Below are 19,029 nucleotides of genomic sequence, written 5' to 3'. Positions count from 1 at the left end.
AGGAAATGGTGACACTCACGAGTCACGGTATTTGTCATTAAACATTCTTTTGAAATCCAGAATCCCTCTTGTTTCTTTAATTAGAAACAACAAAATCAATTTTTCCTTATCAAGATTTTTGTCACCAGAAAAGCAATCATCTTCTTATGCTCCGACATGTGCATCATTCAGAGAATTACCAGCGTTTATTTCACCGCTAAATTGGCTTTAAATAATTTTCCTCACTAGAAATGTCTGCTGTTGTTTCGAACACAATAAAAAAACGTTCTTCACAGATTTAACACTTGACAAACTACCAACGTTGAGGATGAAACTCACTGTCATGAACGACAGTCTATCTCAAATTTCAACACAAAAAATGCTTGCAGTATAGAAAAAATAAATGAATTTAAAACTAAAGCCCCAGGATCATGAGAGCCCCACTAGGAGAAGATCACTGCTTTAGAGACAGGTGATTTTAGGGCTCGGAGAGGCAGTGGTGCCCATCTGCGACCAGGGCCCCTCCCCGGAGCCTGGGCAGCTCCGGGCTGGGCGGCAGGAGGGCAGCAGCGGACGCCAGCGCCTGCCAGCACGTGCGGCCTTTGCATGGCGCTAATGCTTACAGAGCAAGGCCCGCTCCCCAAAATGGATCCGACGACACACACACACATCTTGAAGCCAATTCAGGCTGAAAATAGGGCCTTCCAGGGGTTCTGCCTGAGACACACAGGGACAGGAGCAAAGGGACGGCAGCATCCGACCCTTCCGCAGCTGTAGGACGCGCTGCTGCCTTAGGCTCCCTAAAAACCAACACCAACACAATGCACTCTCTCTCCCTTCCTCTCTCTGTGACAGACTTTTACCAGCATATTACAAAACACCTCCTGCTCTGATCCTTGAAAACTCCAAATGTTTATTATACTCGTAACAATCAGATGGGAAAGAGTTAACACGAATACCCCCCCCCCCACCCAGGCCCCCCACGTCCAGGAGAAAAAACACAGGCGTTTTTAAACCCCGAAGGATAGGGATGGAAGCGGGGTCCCACCATGGTGAAGTTCAGTGAGGACGAGAGCATTGTAATCCCAGTTGTCACATAACAAGCGTGTCAGCACTCCCTCCCAACTATGACAGCAGGTGTGCCTGCCGGAAGACGCGCTGGTCACACGAGCTTCATGCGTGATTGATACCACTGCTGTTTATTTTAAGACCGTCCTTGAGAATCAATCACATGAAGTGTGCTGGGGTAGCCTCTGCAAGCAAGCACAAGAAACAATGCAAGTGCCTTTTCTGAAGACGATGTGACGGCCTTTTCTTCCCGTCACTAAGCTCTAATACGAGTGACCTGGGCAGAACTTCATGGCCGAGGAAAGCCTGGCATTCCATGCTCTTTACAGAATGTTGCATTAACCCGTAGCTGCACTGACAACTAGAGAAGAAGACGGACGTTATCGTTACATAAAGGAGGACATAAAGCTAACCAAGGATATGCTCAAGTGCTTTAAAAAAGCTACTCGGCAAAAACACAAAGTATGAAACATAAGGACGCCTGTGTGACAGATCAGCTTTTCAAGGTCTCACATGTCACATGACTCTGATCCTTCATAATCAAATCTTTGCACTGTAATAAATATGTACATAATAAATATGCTCTGAAAATGGGAAAGTGGTTCTTTTTTTTCCCCCACAAACCCTTTTTCACATAGATCTTGAACAAAGAGCAGATATAGTGGAAATTCAAAATGAAACCTTTTTTTCAGTAAAGTCATAACTTTTTCTTGCATGATAATATCTGACTGAAGTGACTGAGGAATTCACGCTTTGAAGGACTGCAATTAAATTTATGTTTAGCCTCAAAAAGAAAGCTAATCCTCATCAGAACACTGACACTATTCCAATGATGTCTGAAAGCAAATCTAAGAGTTTCCAAAGCAGGGCCCGCCCTCTTCTCTGTGAACCAGAGAAAGCCTGGCTCAGGGGGCCACCTCCCACCTCAGCACCACTGTCATCACTGAAGCCAAGGTCTTCTCTTGGGCACCTTATAAATCAGCTTGCCACTCTCGTTCCTCCAGCTATGAACTAAAAACCTCTGCATTTCACCATCACACTAGCTCTTGATTTCCATGGTAGATACACACATCCAGCTGTGCCATGGAATTCCAAAAGTTAGAATCTGCCATCAAGAACAGCCTAGACTTTCAGCCCCTTTGCATCTCTTTTTATCCAGAAAAGCTAAGTTGTATTTTTCAAAGGGTTAAAGAGTTTTGGGTTCCAAGTTGGGGTTTTTGCATAACGTGAGCATACTTCACATCTGTGAAGTCCTGTAGCTCGTTTGCTGTTGGTTGTTACTTTTTCAAATACTGTGTTTCTCTACCAACCATCACTTCTTTACATGGGGTCTTAAGAACGGTTTCTAAAAACAGAGTGATTCCAGAACCTGCCCTCACAGGTGGCACGTATGCACACTGTTAATCTGTTAGGAGCTCAAATACGGTGCAACAGGTCCTGCTATTGTGTAAACACAGCCCTCTCCCCCGAAATGACAGGAAGCTCTGAAGGATCACAACACAAGGTAAAAATCACACGATTCTTCAGAGACTAAATCCTAATTCTTCTGAGATGTCAGAAGACAGGAGGCCAGTGAAAAGGAGTGTATTTCACCAGCCCTGTGGCTGCGCTGGGACTGCACCGTGTGCGTGGCAAGCGGGTGTGACAGCCCAGGTGGCCGTGGCTCGGCTCGGGACTTGCAGCCCATCAGGGCTTCCACGCCCAGCCGAGTGGGAAGAGACTTGGGCTGAGGTGAGACCAGTCCTTACCCTTAAGTTCCCTTTGGCTTTGTGTCTGGTCTGTCCCCACAGAAAAAGCCAACAGCAGTCTAAACCCTCTCCGTTTTGCCAAAGAGTGTGAAATCAAATTAAAAACACACCTCAGAACTATTGCATTTAGTCACGTTGAGGTTTCTCGGGGCGGGGGAGGGGAGAAGAAGACACTTAAAAAGAGACGGTTTTCAAGCCCTCTGTACCAGCTTCAGTCACAGCGCATTAATTTAGATCTAAATGAGAAAAAGATTCAGTCTACTCAAGTGTTTCATCACAAAGCAACATCAATAAACGCAGCAGTCCCCCCCAACCACACACACACACACACACACACACACACCCCGGCCCTGATTCTGATTTTAACCTCCTTTGTCTGACACGGAGCACGGGAGAAGGGCCCCGGAACAATGCCTGAGCCGCCCCGATGCCAGGCACTGAGCCCCGCACCCCGCACCCCGCACCCCGCGCGGCCACCCGAGCCACACGTCGGCCTCTCCCGCTGGGAGTGGGGACGGCGCCGCCACGGCCGAGCGCACAGCATCGTGCTTTGTGCCTCGGGGATAACGGACTCGGTCTGTGCGCATCCGTCACCGAGACCCGGGAGCTCAGCTCGGGTCTGGGCTGGAGGAGACACCGCTCAGACCGCGCTCTGAGCAACCCAGACCCGGGGGCGACCGAAGCGCTTCAGGAGCAGCCCGGGCCGGGCAGAGGGAGAAAGCCTGGTTCCCTTACCTCCACATTGAAGCACTGCTCCGCTCCGCAGACGGCAGCACATAAAATCCACAGCAAGGTCTGCAGGAAAGCCGCCCCCGAGTGCTGCACGGAAGCCAGCCGTCTTCCAGCGCCGAGGGCGAGCACGGTCATAGCGGACTGTGCCCCAGCGCACGCACCAGCTCCGGCGCCTCCCTCTCCGCCTCCCTCCCTCCCTCCCTCCCCGTTTCCTTTCCAAAACTCCTGGTGGGAAGGAGCCCGCAGGTTCACCGCGGCGGGAGCAGGCCTGCGCTCGGCAGCCCGGAGCAGCGCAGCAGGTCAGCGGCGGCCCACGGTCACCATCGTCTCCGCGTCCGGCCCGGCCCCGCGCAGCGTCCCGCCCGCGCGTCCTGCTCCGCGTGCGCCCTGCTCGCCGCCGCCTCCCGCTCCAGCTCCTGCGGAAGGGCCACTGCTCCCAGCTCCAGCCTCAGCCTCTCGGTCCCTCCTCTCCCGCTCCCTCCAGAACGTTCATCCGTAATCTACATAACTCCGCCTCCTGTCTTCCTCCGGGTCCGCTGGCCCCTGGTCTCGGCGCGCACGCGCGCACAACAATACACACATCTGCACACGAGCACAGACACAACCGCGCGCGCACACCACACACACATCTCACAGGAGCGCACACACGTCTGCACACCAGCGCTCACAGCCAGGCGCGCGTGCTGCTCGGGAGACGGCCCGGAGAGGAGCCTGGACTGCACGGCGCCCGGGAGGCAGCCGGCCGGCAAGGGCCGCGGCTGGGGACCAGGTCCTGAACAGACACCCACTCCATCCCCGGCGGGCGGGCCCTGTCATCTTGCCCACCCAGCCGAACCCCTAGAAGCACAGGCGCCAGCCCTGCTGGGGACCCCGGGCGCGCTGGGGAGCGGCCCGCCTGGTCCTGGGCACGACCACGTCGTCCATCCAGCTGCCCGGAGGTGGGGGCGCTGAGCCTCAGGGAAGCGCAGGTTGGTTGCCCGGATGGCCAAGTTTGAGAAGCCGGAGATGGAAGTCTGACCATCCCAACTGTTGGGGTCCACCGACCCAGCCTGTGGCCTGTGGTCTCCCCGAGTCCCCTCCACCATCACCACGCCCTCCAGGCGCCTGGAGTGGGCCCAGGGTTGGGGGCGGGGTTCTAGTCAAACATAAGCAGGAAGAAAATGCTCACTTTTCAAAGGTGTTCTGTCGGGTGGACACACATGAACATTGGGACCAAGGAAGGGTGGTCCTAGGTGTCCACACACACCACACCGGAGCGAGTGGGCGTGAGTGGGCGCGCAGGGACCCGCTGGAAGGGAGGAGGGAGCCACCTGAGCAACTCGGAGCAGATCTCAGCGGGGGGCTGGCGGGACGGGAGGCTGCCGATGGGACTGGAGCCGCAGCGGTGGGCGGCCTCGGATGCCCACAGCCCTGGGCAGGTGATGGTTTGGCTGCAGGAGGCGGGGAAGGGAGGCATGTGTGTGGGGCCCGGCCAGCGAGTGTGCTTCTCCCAGGCAGCCAGCAGAGGGGAAGAGGGGCCCACAGGAAAGAAGGGCAGCGCGGCCGGGAATGAAGGCGGCTCCAGGTAGGACAGCGACCTCAGTGAGGCGGAAGAGAGAACTGACCAGGCACAGGCTACCTGAGAGTTGGTAAAGGGACATTTAGGACTGTAAGAGGTCATGCTTGGCAAGCCCATGGAAAATGTCGCAAAATACTTGGCCAGAAATTGCATCAGACTATATATAATAATTTGCATCCTAAGGAGAACCACAAAAAAGCTGAGGAATGGGACTTTGCAGGAAATAACGACCCACCCAATTTGACCCAAGACTCTCCGGAGGCTTTCCTGATATTCTGCTCTGTGCACAGCATGTCCTACCCACAAAAGAATTTGGAAGACACGAGAAATACTTTATATCATACAGTATATTAAAAGTCACAGAATGTTTCCACACATAGTATCTCAGTTAAGGCTCACAACATCCCTGTTTCCTTCTCATTTTACAGATGGAGAAAATGATGCTCATAAAATGTAACTTTCCCGCAAACCATTCGAGTGGCAGAATGCGAGCCTGAGTGCTCTGACCTCAGATTCAGCACATTTCCCACTACAGTCCAGTGACTTTCCATATAGAAATTCATTTCCGTTTTTACCTGTTTTGTAACTCATGGGTTAAGGTAACTTACATAAAAGAAACAATTAGAAGGCAACGCAAAAGCAAGGCCATTCTAGAAGTTACATGGTGTTGCATATAAAGTAACAATAGAAAGTAACGGAATGTAGTGGGGGCATTCATCAATGGTAAGAATCTAGCAAAGGGTGTATACTGTATCCAGGCAAGTGCAAAGTTAGAGAGGGTAGAGGTGTGGGGGGGAAGTGTATACATTGTATCCAGGCAAGTGCAAAGTTAGAGAGGGTAGAGATACAGGAAAAAGTGTATACATTGTATCTAGCCTAGTGCAAGGTTAGAGAGAGAAGAGATACAGGAAAAAAGTCTGCACTCTTTTCCTAACTCTTGAGATAGCACTGACCAGAGGGGAGGTAAAACAAATTCACCCGGGATGTACATGAGGAAATAGTTCTAAATGCTGGAGTCCTTGCAAAATGCACCAGAATATTCGAAGACTTTATCTGGAGTGGCATGCAAGTTGAACGCTGCTGGGCTATCAGCAAGGAGGAATTTCTCAAAGAAAATACCTCAGCCCTGAGCTCCGAACGGAAAGCTGTGAGCTGCGTGAAGTGTCTGTGAAGGACAGGATATGGCGAGGGGCTTGCAATGGACACTGAGTTAACATCCGATCAAATAGGCGAGCAAGAGGCTAACGCCTGCCCTACAGAAACAGGAGCAGGGGGAGATTACCCTCAGCTGTGCACAGGTAGGATGGGGCCACGGGTGTGGGGGGAGGGGACTGGCTGCAGAGACAAAGCTTCCAACAAGGCAGGGCCTGCACTTGGAAACCTCAGCTTGCAAGGAACCACTCGAAGGGAAATGAAAGGAAGGAATACCAAATTCAGAAGATGATCTCAAGTTAGTGATGAGTGACCATCATTTTTACAAACATTTATTAAATTATTTAGTGGGCATTCAATGAGCAATGGGTGCGTGAATGAGTGTTCAAGGTTCTACAAACACAGAAATAAAATATTGGGCAGACATCCATTGATAACTACAGCAGTGTTGTAAGGACTCAGGTAATTCCATACGCAAATGCTATTGAGGAGGGTGGAAGAAGTAGCAGATTTCCCTGAGGCCCTTGCAGAGAGCATCACAAAGCAGTGGTTCTCAGTGTGTATCTGGAAGGAAAAGCAGAAACCTGCCAGGTGGCTCGGGAAAGGCTATCCCAGGCCTGTGTGTGGTGGACACATCTGGACAACCACCAACGGTCTGCCAGGGCTGGAGGCTAAGGTGTGTGCCAAGGTCAAGGTCCGAGATGGTAAGAGACCCGAGCAGAGTGGCACGGGCCACTGCAGCTTCACACTTTACCCTAAAGGAACTCTTTGGAGGAGGCCACTGAATCTTCACTACGTTTGCTGCATGCTTGCAACTCTGGACAGTCATCTTCCAGAAGTTCTCATGTCATACTTCCTATGTCCCAGCGAGCATTTACTATCTAGTGTCTTCGTAGACCTTATGTCTGCACTAGTCCACTAAGCCTGATGCAGCTGCGCCCCATATGGACTTCGCTGCACCTGAGGAAAGGTGACCACTTTCTTTGTCAGGTGAGTTGTTATCCCGTATCACTTGTTATAAGAATTGTGAAGAAGTCCCGACCCGCCGAGCTCAGTGTTCGCTCCCTAGTGGGCAGCCCTGGACAAGGCCTCGGGGCCCCGTACACACTGGGTGGACATGCAGATGGCCACCACCCTGCCCGTTACAGGGGTGAGGGGCTCTCCCCTCACGACTCAGCCCTGCTGCGTGCGCTTCTGTCAGGGAGTTTCTTTCTCCTCAGTCTCACAAACCTAACGAACATCTCAGAATTATATGTGAATGCAGAATAGAGAAGCAAAAGAGATGAACAGAGAGTGAAGGAAGCCAAAGGAAAGGAGTTACTGTCGCTGTTAACAGCAGATCAACCAAACGTCACCAGGGAGAGAAGGTGTGTGAGGAGGTGAGTGGGGTGCACAGCTCTCGAGAGGCAAATGACAGCCTTAGAGGAGAGCAGGGGAGCGGCACACTGTGGGTGGGGGACAGCGGCTGCCGGAAATAACAGCAGGTAAGTCTATACTACAACCATCGCTGCACCAGGTTTCTTAATCAACTGGAGCCTTGCAAATGAGTTCTAAAGGTTGGAATGTTACATAATTTGTTCATTCCCGTCGTATCAACTTGTGTGCTTTCCTGCCTACTTGCATCCGTTGAACCTGCCCTGTATATTTGTTTTTGTTTTTAAATTCTGAGAAGACTGAATTAGCGCTCAGCGACGGTCGCCCCCTCAGGCCCGTGGTACTAGCAGGGTCACTCACGGCTGGAATGGTCGTCCAGTGGCCGTTATTTAAGCCGTGCTCCCTGGTGGACCCTTAAGGTGCAGAGCTTCTCAGAAATGCTGACTCTGGCCACACAGGGTCCCCTGGGACTCACACACACACAGGGCAGGACTGAGAAGGCGCTGGCCACCATCCCTGCCATGAAGACACTGCGAGTCCGGGTTCCTGCACTGACGTGCGATGAATGTTTCTCCAATATGTGCTTTTCTGCTCATTGATTTGCTCACGCATTCCTCCACTCACATCCATTAATGACAGGGAAACACCCAGCAGCTGAGGATGCGAACAGATGTGGAGTGAGCTGAGACAGACACGCCAGTGGCTGAGGGTCTAAGGAGGACCAGACCCAAGTCCCGGACTTGACAGCTGTTTTCTCCTGGGTTTACCATCCACAGAAACAGAGCTGAGACAAGATTTTAGAACAAGAAGCGGGTGGACGTGGCCCCCAGGGCCTCCTGCACCTTCCTCGTGGAGTGCCTGCAGTTTGGAGGCCGAGGCGCCTGGGGGCGCCGGAACCCCCAAGAGAGAAGCAGCAGTGGGTACGCAGCCCTCGCGCCTTAGGCGGGGGAGCCCAGTCTGTGCCCACAGCTGTGTCTGTCCCCTGAGACCATTTCTCAGGCACTAGTCGTCTTCCCCCCAGGGATGTCCATGCGCCAGAACACACTCCAGGAGTCACAGACTCCGAGTCTAACTCTGGCCCTCACGCTGTCGTCCGCGGAGAGATTCCTCTCAGCTCAGGTTTATCTGTGACTTCCACTCTGGTGACTTTCAGATCTCCAGTCTTCGGCTCAATCCCATCGGCGAGAATTCATGTCACCGCTGTCACCTAACACACAACACGTCCCTAACCGAGTTTATTCCTTTGCTTCGCTGGTGTAGCCCTTAGTGCCCCCGATTCTCCCTGGACACTCTTTCCCACCTGGTCACACCTTTGCTCCCACATGGACGCGTGCCCCGGGCAGAGGCAGTCACCAGGGGCGGCGTGTCCTCCAATCCATTCCCTCCCCCGCACCAGACGCCACTGTCCCTTGGGAATTCATGCTCCTGTCGTTTCCTGTCAGCTCCACATGCTGTGCCCACATCATTCTTCCCGTCCCCAATTATCCTTCATGCCAGTCCACTCAGACCCCCTTCACTATCTTAAATATCAGTTTCAAGAAAGGCGTGGCATTGATAAGTTGGCAGGAAATTTTTACAGTTCTATTCCTCAAATTCCTCATTATTCAAAAGAGGCTACTGAGGGTCAGGAAGGCTAAATAAGTCATGTATTTGGTTAAAAAAAGTATTCTGATTTGCAGCTGATTGATTTTTGACGTATAGGAAAGATGCATTCTAAACCATGTTAGACATGCAAGAAGAACGCCATGAACAAAGGACCCAGTTGAAGAACTAGTTCACTGTTGTCTTACCCGCGTCATACAAGCAACTACGGCAGACTAAAACTGGGGAATCCTGGGGGCTCATCAGACTTGTCCTGGGGCAGCGTGTGGGGACAGGTCTGAAGAGAAAGGACACGGGTGGCTGCTAAAATGGAGAAGAGGAACTGAGAGTTCCTTTAGACACTGTACAGCTTTAGGACAATCATCTTATTTCTAACCCTCATTTTCTTCATCCATAAAATGGGACTTCATACTCTCTGGGTAGTTGTGAAGATTAAATGGGATATTATGCTGGAAGTGTTCTGTACATTTTAACTACTAAAGAACATAAGGGACTGTGATAATTTGTGACTACTGCACACTGTCCACACAGCAAGCAAGCTGATCAGACGCGTCAGGACTCTGGCTAACAAAGGAGGTTAAAAAAAAAAAAAAAAAGCAAAGAAAACATTTTAAAATGTTCCGAGTGAAACAGGAGGAGAACAGTCCTAGCAGGTTGTATCGGAGAGTAACAAGTGCTCTGGGTTGAACTGGTTACTGGAAACATAAAGGTTCTCGTTTCTTAGAAACAAAATAGGCTACAGCAAGGCCATCTTCAACATTGTTATCAAAATATAATTAGACCCTTTCAAACTGTTACATAGTATATTAAAGGTACTTTTCATCAGTTCACCAGCAAAGAAAAGGAAATGGAAAACAGAATGGAAATTAGATTGGCATCCATAAAAGCCGTAAGATCACAACAAAAATGTATGATATAGAAGTGAGTATTTTATATTAAATTGGAGGCATTGAATTGGAATCTAAACTTATGGAAAACCTTTTAAGTGCTAATTTCCAACAATAATGAGAAACTAAACATTTAAGTTGAAAATCCTTTTTCTACATAAAAGAACAAAAATAAACGTGAATTAACCCGTATCAGTGTGGTTATAATTAGAGGGAAAACAGTAGTAGAAAGGTGCGAAAGGATGCTGGATAATCTCCATACCAGGATATTTAGTGCTCGCCTTGTGCGTTTCCTCATTTTGAAATGATTTAACCTCTCTTAGCTTCTATTTCCTTAATGCTGGAAAAGGTAGAATCATTCATACGTTGCTTCTTATTATTAAGGGATGTAACATAATGACTTTCTACTGCAGCTTTCATGGTCTGACTCGCTGTTGAACAGTAGGACGTCCTGACAGTCTAACAGTCGGACAGGGAGTTACTCTTCATGCACATTTATAGATCCCCGAGAAGTTCATCTATGTTAGACGTTGCAATTGTTTTACTAATACCATTACGAATACCTGATTCCGCCTGCTTCGGAATAGTTTTGTTTTATGTCATTCACAAAGTCAAAAGCAAGTGACTCGTTCATTGTACATTATAAAGCAATCAATGTCTGCAATCTGCAGACTTATAAGGACTTATTTCTTTGAAAAATAGCTATGGTCATTTCAAGTGAGCTAAGAGTTACAGAATTTTTGTTTATATCATCAAAATGGCAGCAGTCTGATTTTAGTATAAGAGCATAAATCAGTGTCAGTAAATCATAATTTGACACTACAGGTAGTAATTTAATTTTTTGGTAAACTATATGACTATCCTCTATAAGATTAAAACTGACTCATCCAAATAAAACTCTTAAAACTGAATTAGAAAAAAATCTAAATTATTTGCACCCAAGAGTTTCTTCAACATCAGGGTACCAGCAGATATTTCTAGTAAGATCACCGTCATGCTAACCAAAGGAGGAAGAAAAATGCTTTCTGCCTCAGCTAGACCCTTAGTTCCCACGAGACGAGCAAATGGATGACCCAGAGACACAGTTTCAGTGTCACGACGGACGGATCTGGGACAGGACATACACACAAGACAATTGAGGCCTTTGGAACTTTACTTCATCCTCACCAAAGCTACATCTGCATTTACCCACTGTAATGACTTGTACTTTTCAGAAATTCTCACTTTAAAGGTTAGCTTACTTTAAAGATAACTTTTACTTTCTACTTTTAACGAGTCTTTACTCACGTGCTTGTTTGACCTTGGAAAGAGAATGGAGTTAGCTGGATATTGTTTACATTTCACTTAAGTTTTAATTTTCATTTAAACTAGATTGAGACCAAATGTCATAAAACTGTGAGGACTCAACAGTTAATCCAAAAATTATAGAAACACATTGTTTAGTGGGAAGGGAGTGGATGCTTCATTCGTCGCTCTCCCCACTGGGAGTCCATTTTAAATATTCCTAATAAGCAGACGTGCAGTGATGGGTGTCTCACTACAAAGAAAATACTCAGCTCCAAGGGCACAGGGGCATTGGGACTTTGATCAACTTGTGCATAAAATGTCCATACTGAAATTGGATAGTTTTTCATATCTAAAATCATTTTTAAATTATTTTAAAATATATATTACCCTATGAGCAGAATCATTCAAGCATTTCCATTTAAAAATGAAATAAAAAACATGAAAATTCATGACTTGGGATACTGACCAGGAGAAGAAAAATATATCTGAAATCTGCCTATGAACCCACAGTTAGTTTAAACAAAATAATCCATAAATTGTTGTAAATCCCATGAAATATTAAATCTCAAAGTTTCTGGGGACTTGGTAGATACTAGTGAGTTGTTACCTACCCAGGATTTGAAGTCTCTCTACGATGTCCGCAAGGTTTTCAAGGTAAAAAATCCTATTATTATATCATAATTATTTAAATATTTACGAGCTCTTACTAAAATGCCATACTAGAATTGACATAAAATGTGTCTATGCAAATGAAATCTATATTTTCAGAGTATTGTACAGTTATATTTCTTGATTCTCTGTTATTATACGATAATGGCTTAGGGTTATTAAATTCAATTTTTAAAAACTGATCCAAGTTTTATTTGGCATTGATATATGTACTCAGCTGTACCTTCCCATTAGTAAGAATGTAAGACCTTATTTCTTGCTTGTTAGGATATGAATATATTCTGTGGACAATAAGATCACTACCCTCCTTCAAAAAGACAGATTCCCTCACTGCGCAGCAGGTCCCTGTCTTCTCGGGAGCACTGGGGCCTTTTGGCAGATGCACCAGCGCGCACTGGAAACTGCACCGAGCTGGTGTCTGGAGACTATTCTTAGCTCTGCCTGTGTCAGTTCATAGCTGACTGTCAACCGTTCTTTGCTCTATATATTCTGTGGTGAAGGAAGAATTTGAATTAGATAATTTCTGAGCGCCCTAAATGTCTCAAACTCTGTGAGTGTACAAATTGATGTTAACTCAAAAGTCATAATTAGCACCTGAGAAGTCAGAACACTGGACCAGATGTACATATAATTCAACCGAAATTTCTCTGTGAGTGAAGATTCATATCCCGACTGTACGAGGTAAACGAACGCAGTTTTAGACTGCCCTGAATTCAACTCCCAGGAGCACGTGGCTTCACGGAACAGGGAGCTGAGCTTTCACACCCACGCGAGGCTTCCGGGTGAAAAGCTCCTCTGCATTTGGATGTGTCTGTGCACGCGGGGCACACTCCGGGCTTGGCCACTAGGGGTCGCCGCGCCGCGGGAGGGACGAGCCTCCGCCCGCCGGTCCACCGAGCGTGGGGTTTGCTGCTTGTTCTCTGCGTGGGGCCGGCCACACGTGACACGCACTTTGTGAATGAACCCTACGACTTAAAGGAGAACTTCGACGTAAAAACGGCTTTCATGTTGGCACACACGTGAAACTGTTGTTACCATGAGAACTGCTTGTACGGAAAGCGGGGGAAAGTCCTGTTTTGTTTCCCAGCCCCCATTCAATTGCTTCGGATCCCGCATCTGCTTCTCATTGCAAACTGCTGGCATTTGGCTTCTCTTCTGTTATTATTTTTTGAAAGAAATCAATACAATTTGCAAGCATTTTATTTTAATTCAGTATATTGATTTAATAAAAGGTGGCCATTTACTTATTTGTAAACAAATACCTGTGCTTTAATTCCAGTAAAATGAATTAGAGATCAGTTATAATAAGTAATATTTATAATACTCAATTATTATCAAAATGAAAATAGGTAGTTCTACGGTGACCAGTATAATATACATCAATTTTTGTCACAACAAGAATTTTGCCAAGTTAAATTTGGCAATTTTTCATTTTCTTGATGTAAATGTTGTTCATATCTCCTAGTGAACAACTGAAAGTTTTAACTTTCAAAATTACAAAATGATTTTCAACATTGCTTGATTGAAAAACCATTTATCAGGCTTGCAAAACAATACTTAAGTTAAGACTTCCATATGCAGCAAATAAAAATACAGGATTCACAGTCCAATTTAAATTTCAGATAAACAAATAATTTTTAGTGTAAATATATCCGATGCAATATTTGGGATATACACTGAAGAATTCCCTGTTGTTTATCTGAAATTCCAATTTGACTGGGTATCCTGTATTTTATATGGCAACTATTCTTAGGGTGTAACTATGTACAATCAGTTAAAGCTATTTCTGAACTCTACATACAAATTACATGTGTGTATATATGACGTGTGTCATATAGAGTTCCATCTCAGTTTCAGGAAGTCACACTTTAGATGTCCTTACGTACAGTGGGAACCACTAGGGAACAGGCAGGGGAGGGAGAAAGAGAGGGAAAGGAGAGGAAACAGATGTCTCTGGCTGCAGAAGCGTCCTGCGACCATTTCGCACCTGAGGTGACCGAGCACAGGTGAGGAAAAGTATGATGCTCACAGATGGAAGAAAAGAACGCTCACACTGGCAAATAACTGCCCCAAACTGCCAATTACATGGGAGGGGGCAGGAAGAGCCAAAAGGACAAAAGAGAAATGATGGAGACAAGATAAAGGGAGTCACCAAGAGCCTCAGCAAAGGCAATGGGAGTGGAGATCGTAACCGGAATGGAGATCCAGTGACCTGCAGGCAGGAAGGGTGGGTCGGTCTTCCATTCCCAGAAACCACCCTGGGCGGGCGTCAGTGCCACATTAAAGCCCTATTATCACCGGCCATCTCTGGACCACATTAAGAGAAGTCAGGAGGGTGAGGGCAAAACCATTTTGACCTCAAGTAACACCAAAAATACAAATCTGTCTCACCACAAATCTACAAATTTCAATGGTATGAGAGAGGCTGAGTAATTTGCCTAAAGTCACACAGCAAGTAAAAGAGTCGAGTCAGGATTCAACTCCATGTTTCACAACAGAAGGCCCGTATTCATTCCACTCAGCACAACTATCGTACCCAACAACAGGTTGAACCGAGCAGCAGGGAGACGCACTACAGTTGAGATGAGTTAGAACAATGCAGTTAAGGTGTGTGACTTGCGTGGTGGTTTAGAACTAACCAGTGGGAGGAGACTGTCGCTACGGTGATCTCAGTCTAATGGAAACTACCTAGATGGTTTCATGGCGCATGTGTATGTCCAGACTCATCAACTTGTACCATTAGTACGTGCAGTTCTTTGTAATCAATTACACATCATAAATCTGGTAAACAAATGCACAGCTGAAATATTTCCATTTAAGAAACACAACAAAATCAGTTATTAACTTATAAGGAATGTTAGTTTTAAGTGGTGAGAAGCAGCTACCAACCCAGGACACGGCAGAGGTGCAGGCAGCGTGGGAGGCAGTGAATGTGGATGCACAAAATGCTGGTGCCACTGGCTCATGAACAAGTATCCTCGGCATATTTCCACTGAGGCCACACAGCCGTTATCTGTATGTCACACGATTTGTAGTTTGGGGTATTTTTATACCAGCACTTCACATTTAATAAAATATACATGGTGATGAAATAATATGGATCCAAACACTTTGACTAATTTTCAAATATCCTGCTATGTTGAAAGAATACTATAAACGTTGGTTAAGAACACGACCTGAATGTGTTCAATTTAATGGAGGTTACTACTCATTATCCCAATTTCCACCCTGGGAAGAGAATATCTGCATATTTCATTGCAATTTACTCAGCCTGGTATCCTTCTGTCTTTTAAATCTACGGCAATGACATATTCCATTCATTACCCATGGCGCCTTCAAGCTTTCTTAGGTCTTGGCACAAAGATAAGCATGGCTTACTTGTATTTATGTAAAATGATCTATCTTCTTAACCTAATTACCTTCTCCTCATCTTTATGGGATTTATCTTGATTTTAAACACTTTGTGTCAGTTGATTTCAGAAATCACATTTGACCTCCTATTGTTTATATCTGCATCTTTAATGAATGAAGTTAAAAGCTGGACTTTGATTTAAAACTCTAACCTTTAAAATTCCAATTCATCCTCAAAATCCATGAAAATAACTGAAAATGCCGCCCACTTTCCAGTAGACATACTATAAATCTACCCAACGAATGGCACCATACGACAATATGCAGGGCACAGGAATCTTGTAACCAATCAGAAGTTAATACAAAACACGCGAAGTATAATTCCAAGAAACGTATGAAAGTTAAAGCAAAAGAGAACAGGAGATATCACAAAACAGCACAATGGACTCTATGGATCGAGGTAAAGAACCTAAAGAATAACAGAATTAGCCAGTTTCACGTGAAATGTAGTAATGACAGGTATAACAGGAAAAATATTGAAGGGAAGGCGGGGAAAAGCAGCAGAACCAGTACTTATAGAGCACAGTGTAAGTTGAGCAGTGAGGACGGAATATTCCTTACAAGATTCAATCCTTATAAGGTTCTGAGGCGAGTACTGCATTTTACAAATGAGGCAAAGGACTCTTACAAGAGAGAAAACAGTAAAAGATGGCTTAGAAGTTGTATATTGGGGTCCACACATGGGGGGCTTTGAAAGGGGCAAGAATGAGCATCCTCTTGAAAAGTGGATTTTATGGTTCTAACTACTACAAATGAACGGCCTGAATTTTTTAACTTCAACGCCCAATCTTCTGAGACCTGGGTCTAAGTATTCTCTCAGTGCCTCTACCTTCTAACGCACAAAGGGGACGACACTGGGACCTGCCCCATGATGCTGGCAGGACCAGCTTCAAGGAAACACAACACGCTGGGAGCCAACACGCTTCCTGTGACACAGCTTCCAAAGTCCAATGTCCTGTAACGTGATTACAGTATCATTTTTTATGATACCATTGTTGGTCACGAGAACAACACGATGAGAACTGCCTTTTACAAAAGTCAACCTAACAATATGCAATCCAAACAGAAAAGGAGGAAACACTGACAGTGTAGGTGTCAGCTGGGAACGTAAAAAGAAGTCAGGTGCTAGGTTGTCCAGCGTCTTACACAGGGTTTGCTCAGTGCACGGGTTCAGCAGAGCACTTCCTGTCGCAGTTCAGTTCACAAGTGGCCGGGGAAGACCAATTCATGTGTTCTAATGGATGGCCGACAAGTCTGTGTGCCCACCCCAGACCCCCTGCAGTCGCTTTCCTCCTTTCATCTCCAGCACCAGTCACCTAACCCCACGAGCACTTAGAAGAGGTGACCTTCCAGCCGCATCCTTACAGCAGTCGCCCCCACCCTGGCACCAGGTTATCTTTTCAGGATGAAAACACGAAAGGCTCCTTGTCTTTTCCAGCTCCTTGCCCTAAGCTCTTTGAGGGCAAGAACCACATCCGGTCCTTACTGAGTTGTGTGATGCTAAATCAGCTCCCCTGGGAGAACAGCCCAGCTTCCTGACACCTGCTCACTGCCATGCGGTAAACTCCCTCCATGGCCACTTGCAGTCTGCCAGGCAGTCACTGAATGCAGAGGGAGAGGGGCACGCAGCAGCTTTCACAGGGCAGGCCAGCCACGCGCCTTTTTCACATTTCTTCTCATTTAATAAACACACGTGTACCCTCTATCTAATTCTCCTAGTTTCCCACAATTAACGTTTTCACTTTCGTGACTCAGATTCAGACGCTTTACTCCATCCTGAGGTTTCCCAAAATGTGCTCCTCCTACACAAATCAAATGCTCATTCAAAATGCAAATTCTCACCCCACAGAGGCAGCCGAATCTGAATTGCTGGAAGTGAGGGCAGGTATGTGCAGGTCTATGCTGTCCCCACTGGGACCTGCTCGCGCGTGTAAGCAAGCGTCACTGCCACCAGTCTCGGGATGAGGCAGCCAGGCTGTTAGTAGTGACAGCCCTGTCCTCCACGGCATGGGTAGCACTGACCTGTGTCACACTGCAGTAACAGGAAGGAAGGAGGCCAAAGGAAAAGAGGGATGAATCGGAATTAGCACGGGATAAGTTCCTGTACAGTCTGGGAGACCCCTGGTTCCCAAATGTTAAAGATCACCCCTCGTCTTCTTTGACTCTGAATAAAGAATGAAGAAAAGCAGGTTAAGACACACTTTTTTCTTAAATGTTATCAAGACATTCTAAATTTAACAGAAACTGTTTAGTGTAAATGCTATGAATTGTGTGAAATTTCCCAAAGTTCACTGATTTTCTTTTTTACTTTTATAAATGATAATTCAAACAAATTGGAAAGCAGATTGCATCCTTTGAGTTACAGTAATTACCTGAGAGGAGAGACCTACAAAAAGGGAGGAAGTGAGGAAGGGAGGGAGGGAGGGAGGGAGGGACGGAGGGAAAATTTTATATTTCTAAAACAAAATCTTTCTTTCAAAGTTATTTATTAATTTTTCCCTACATTACATGGGCTTTCTTTTTCATTGTTTTAGTGTTGAAAGAAGAGTTTCTTAAATTCCAGTGTTTTGGAATATTAATTAAAATGTTGAGTTTCAGTACTGAATTACAAACTAAGAAACAAATAAGTCCATATTTATCTAAAAACAGTCTCCACAATCTCTATAAAAAAAGACAAATGTAAAAACATATTTGTCAAATAAAACTCGCACCAGACAAAGTTAAACAGGAAAGGAAGACTTTATTCAAGACTATTGCAATGGGAGAGAGACTGACATGAAGGGTGGGAGTGTTTCGAGCTGAGGTGAGCTAGTGGAAAGTCACGGAGGACACTGAGGAGAGCTGTTGATGGCGTTAGGCATCTGTTTGTTGCTGAGCATTCGGAGAAGTTAGGCCCCTAACCCCCCCCCCAACACACACACACACACACACACACACACACACACACACACACACACACAGAGGCTGGAGACAGGGCTCTGTCTTGGTAATTACAATTCAAAGGAATGGCTCCCAAATCCTTGAGAAAGACGTTCCTTGGTTATAGGTTGCAAAAATGGCTAGAGACTGGGAGAAGACTTACACCTTGAAGGGTCAGAGAAAGAATTCACAATTCCAAGTTTTCCAAAGTCAATGCATCTAAGAAAAGAGAGGTCAGGGGTCTACAATCAGGAAGAAACCTGACTACAGTGCAGCCAGTCTGAGAGGAGGTTAAGGCCATCTTGGTGAATTCCCTTTTTTAAGTTTTCAGATCACGAAGAGTTTTCATATGTACTAATTCACGTCTGTAAATCTTTGTCAGACATTGAGTTCCATTAGCCCAAACTGTATTCTACCTAAATCTTATGGATATTGGCAAACTGCTTAATTCTAAGGCTCATCGGTGATACCCAATTATAGATTATTTTGAGCTATACCAAAGTTGTGTTGAGAACCTAAGTTGCCTTCTTGTTGGTTGACTGAAGCAGAAATTATCTCTTTAAAGATTTTAGTTTATTATTTTTGGTTAAAAATAGCATTTGGCAAGTACTGCCCCTAATAAAATTTATCCTAATTTTTCAAG

The 19,029-nt window shown here is 46.2% G+C and overlaps 1 protein-coding gene across 1 annotated transcript in view; it reads right to left on the bottom strand.

Moving 5' to 3' along the window:
• The window catches only part of MMP16 (matrix metallopeptidase 16), a 162,402-nt gene extending 158,421 nt beyond the window's left edge, over positions 1–3,981 (bottom strand). Inside the window, 1 exon segment of the mRNA XM_033126614.1 lies at positions 3,531–3,981. Coding sequence (XP_032982505.1) covers positions 3,531–3,662 — 132 coding nt within the window. The 5' untranslated portion in view covers positions 3,663–3,981.
• Between the last annotated feature and the right edge of the window lie 15,048 nt (positions 3,982–19,029).

The sequence above is a fragment of the Rhinolophus ferrumequinum genome, chromosome 14 (assembly GCF_004115265.2).
Source record: "Rhinolophus ferrumequinum isolate MPI-CBG mRhiFer1 chromosome 14, mRhiFer1_v1.p, whole genome shotgun sequence".
NCBI classification, from domain to species: domain Eukaryota; kingdom Metazoa; phylum Chordata; class Mammalia; order Chiroptera; family Rhinolophidae; genus Rhinolophus; species Rhinolophus ferrumequinum.
This window is presented reverse-complemented; position numbering and strand designations above follow the sequence as displayed.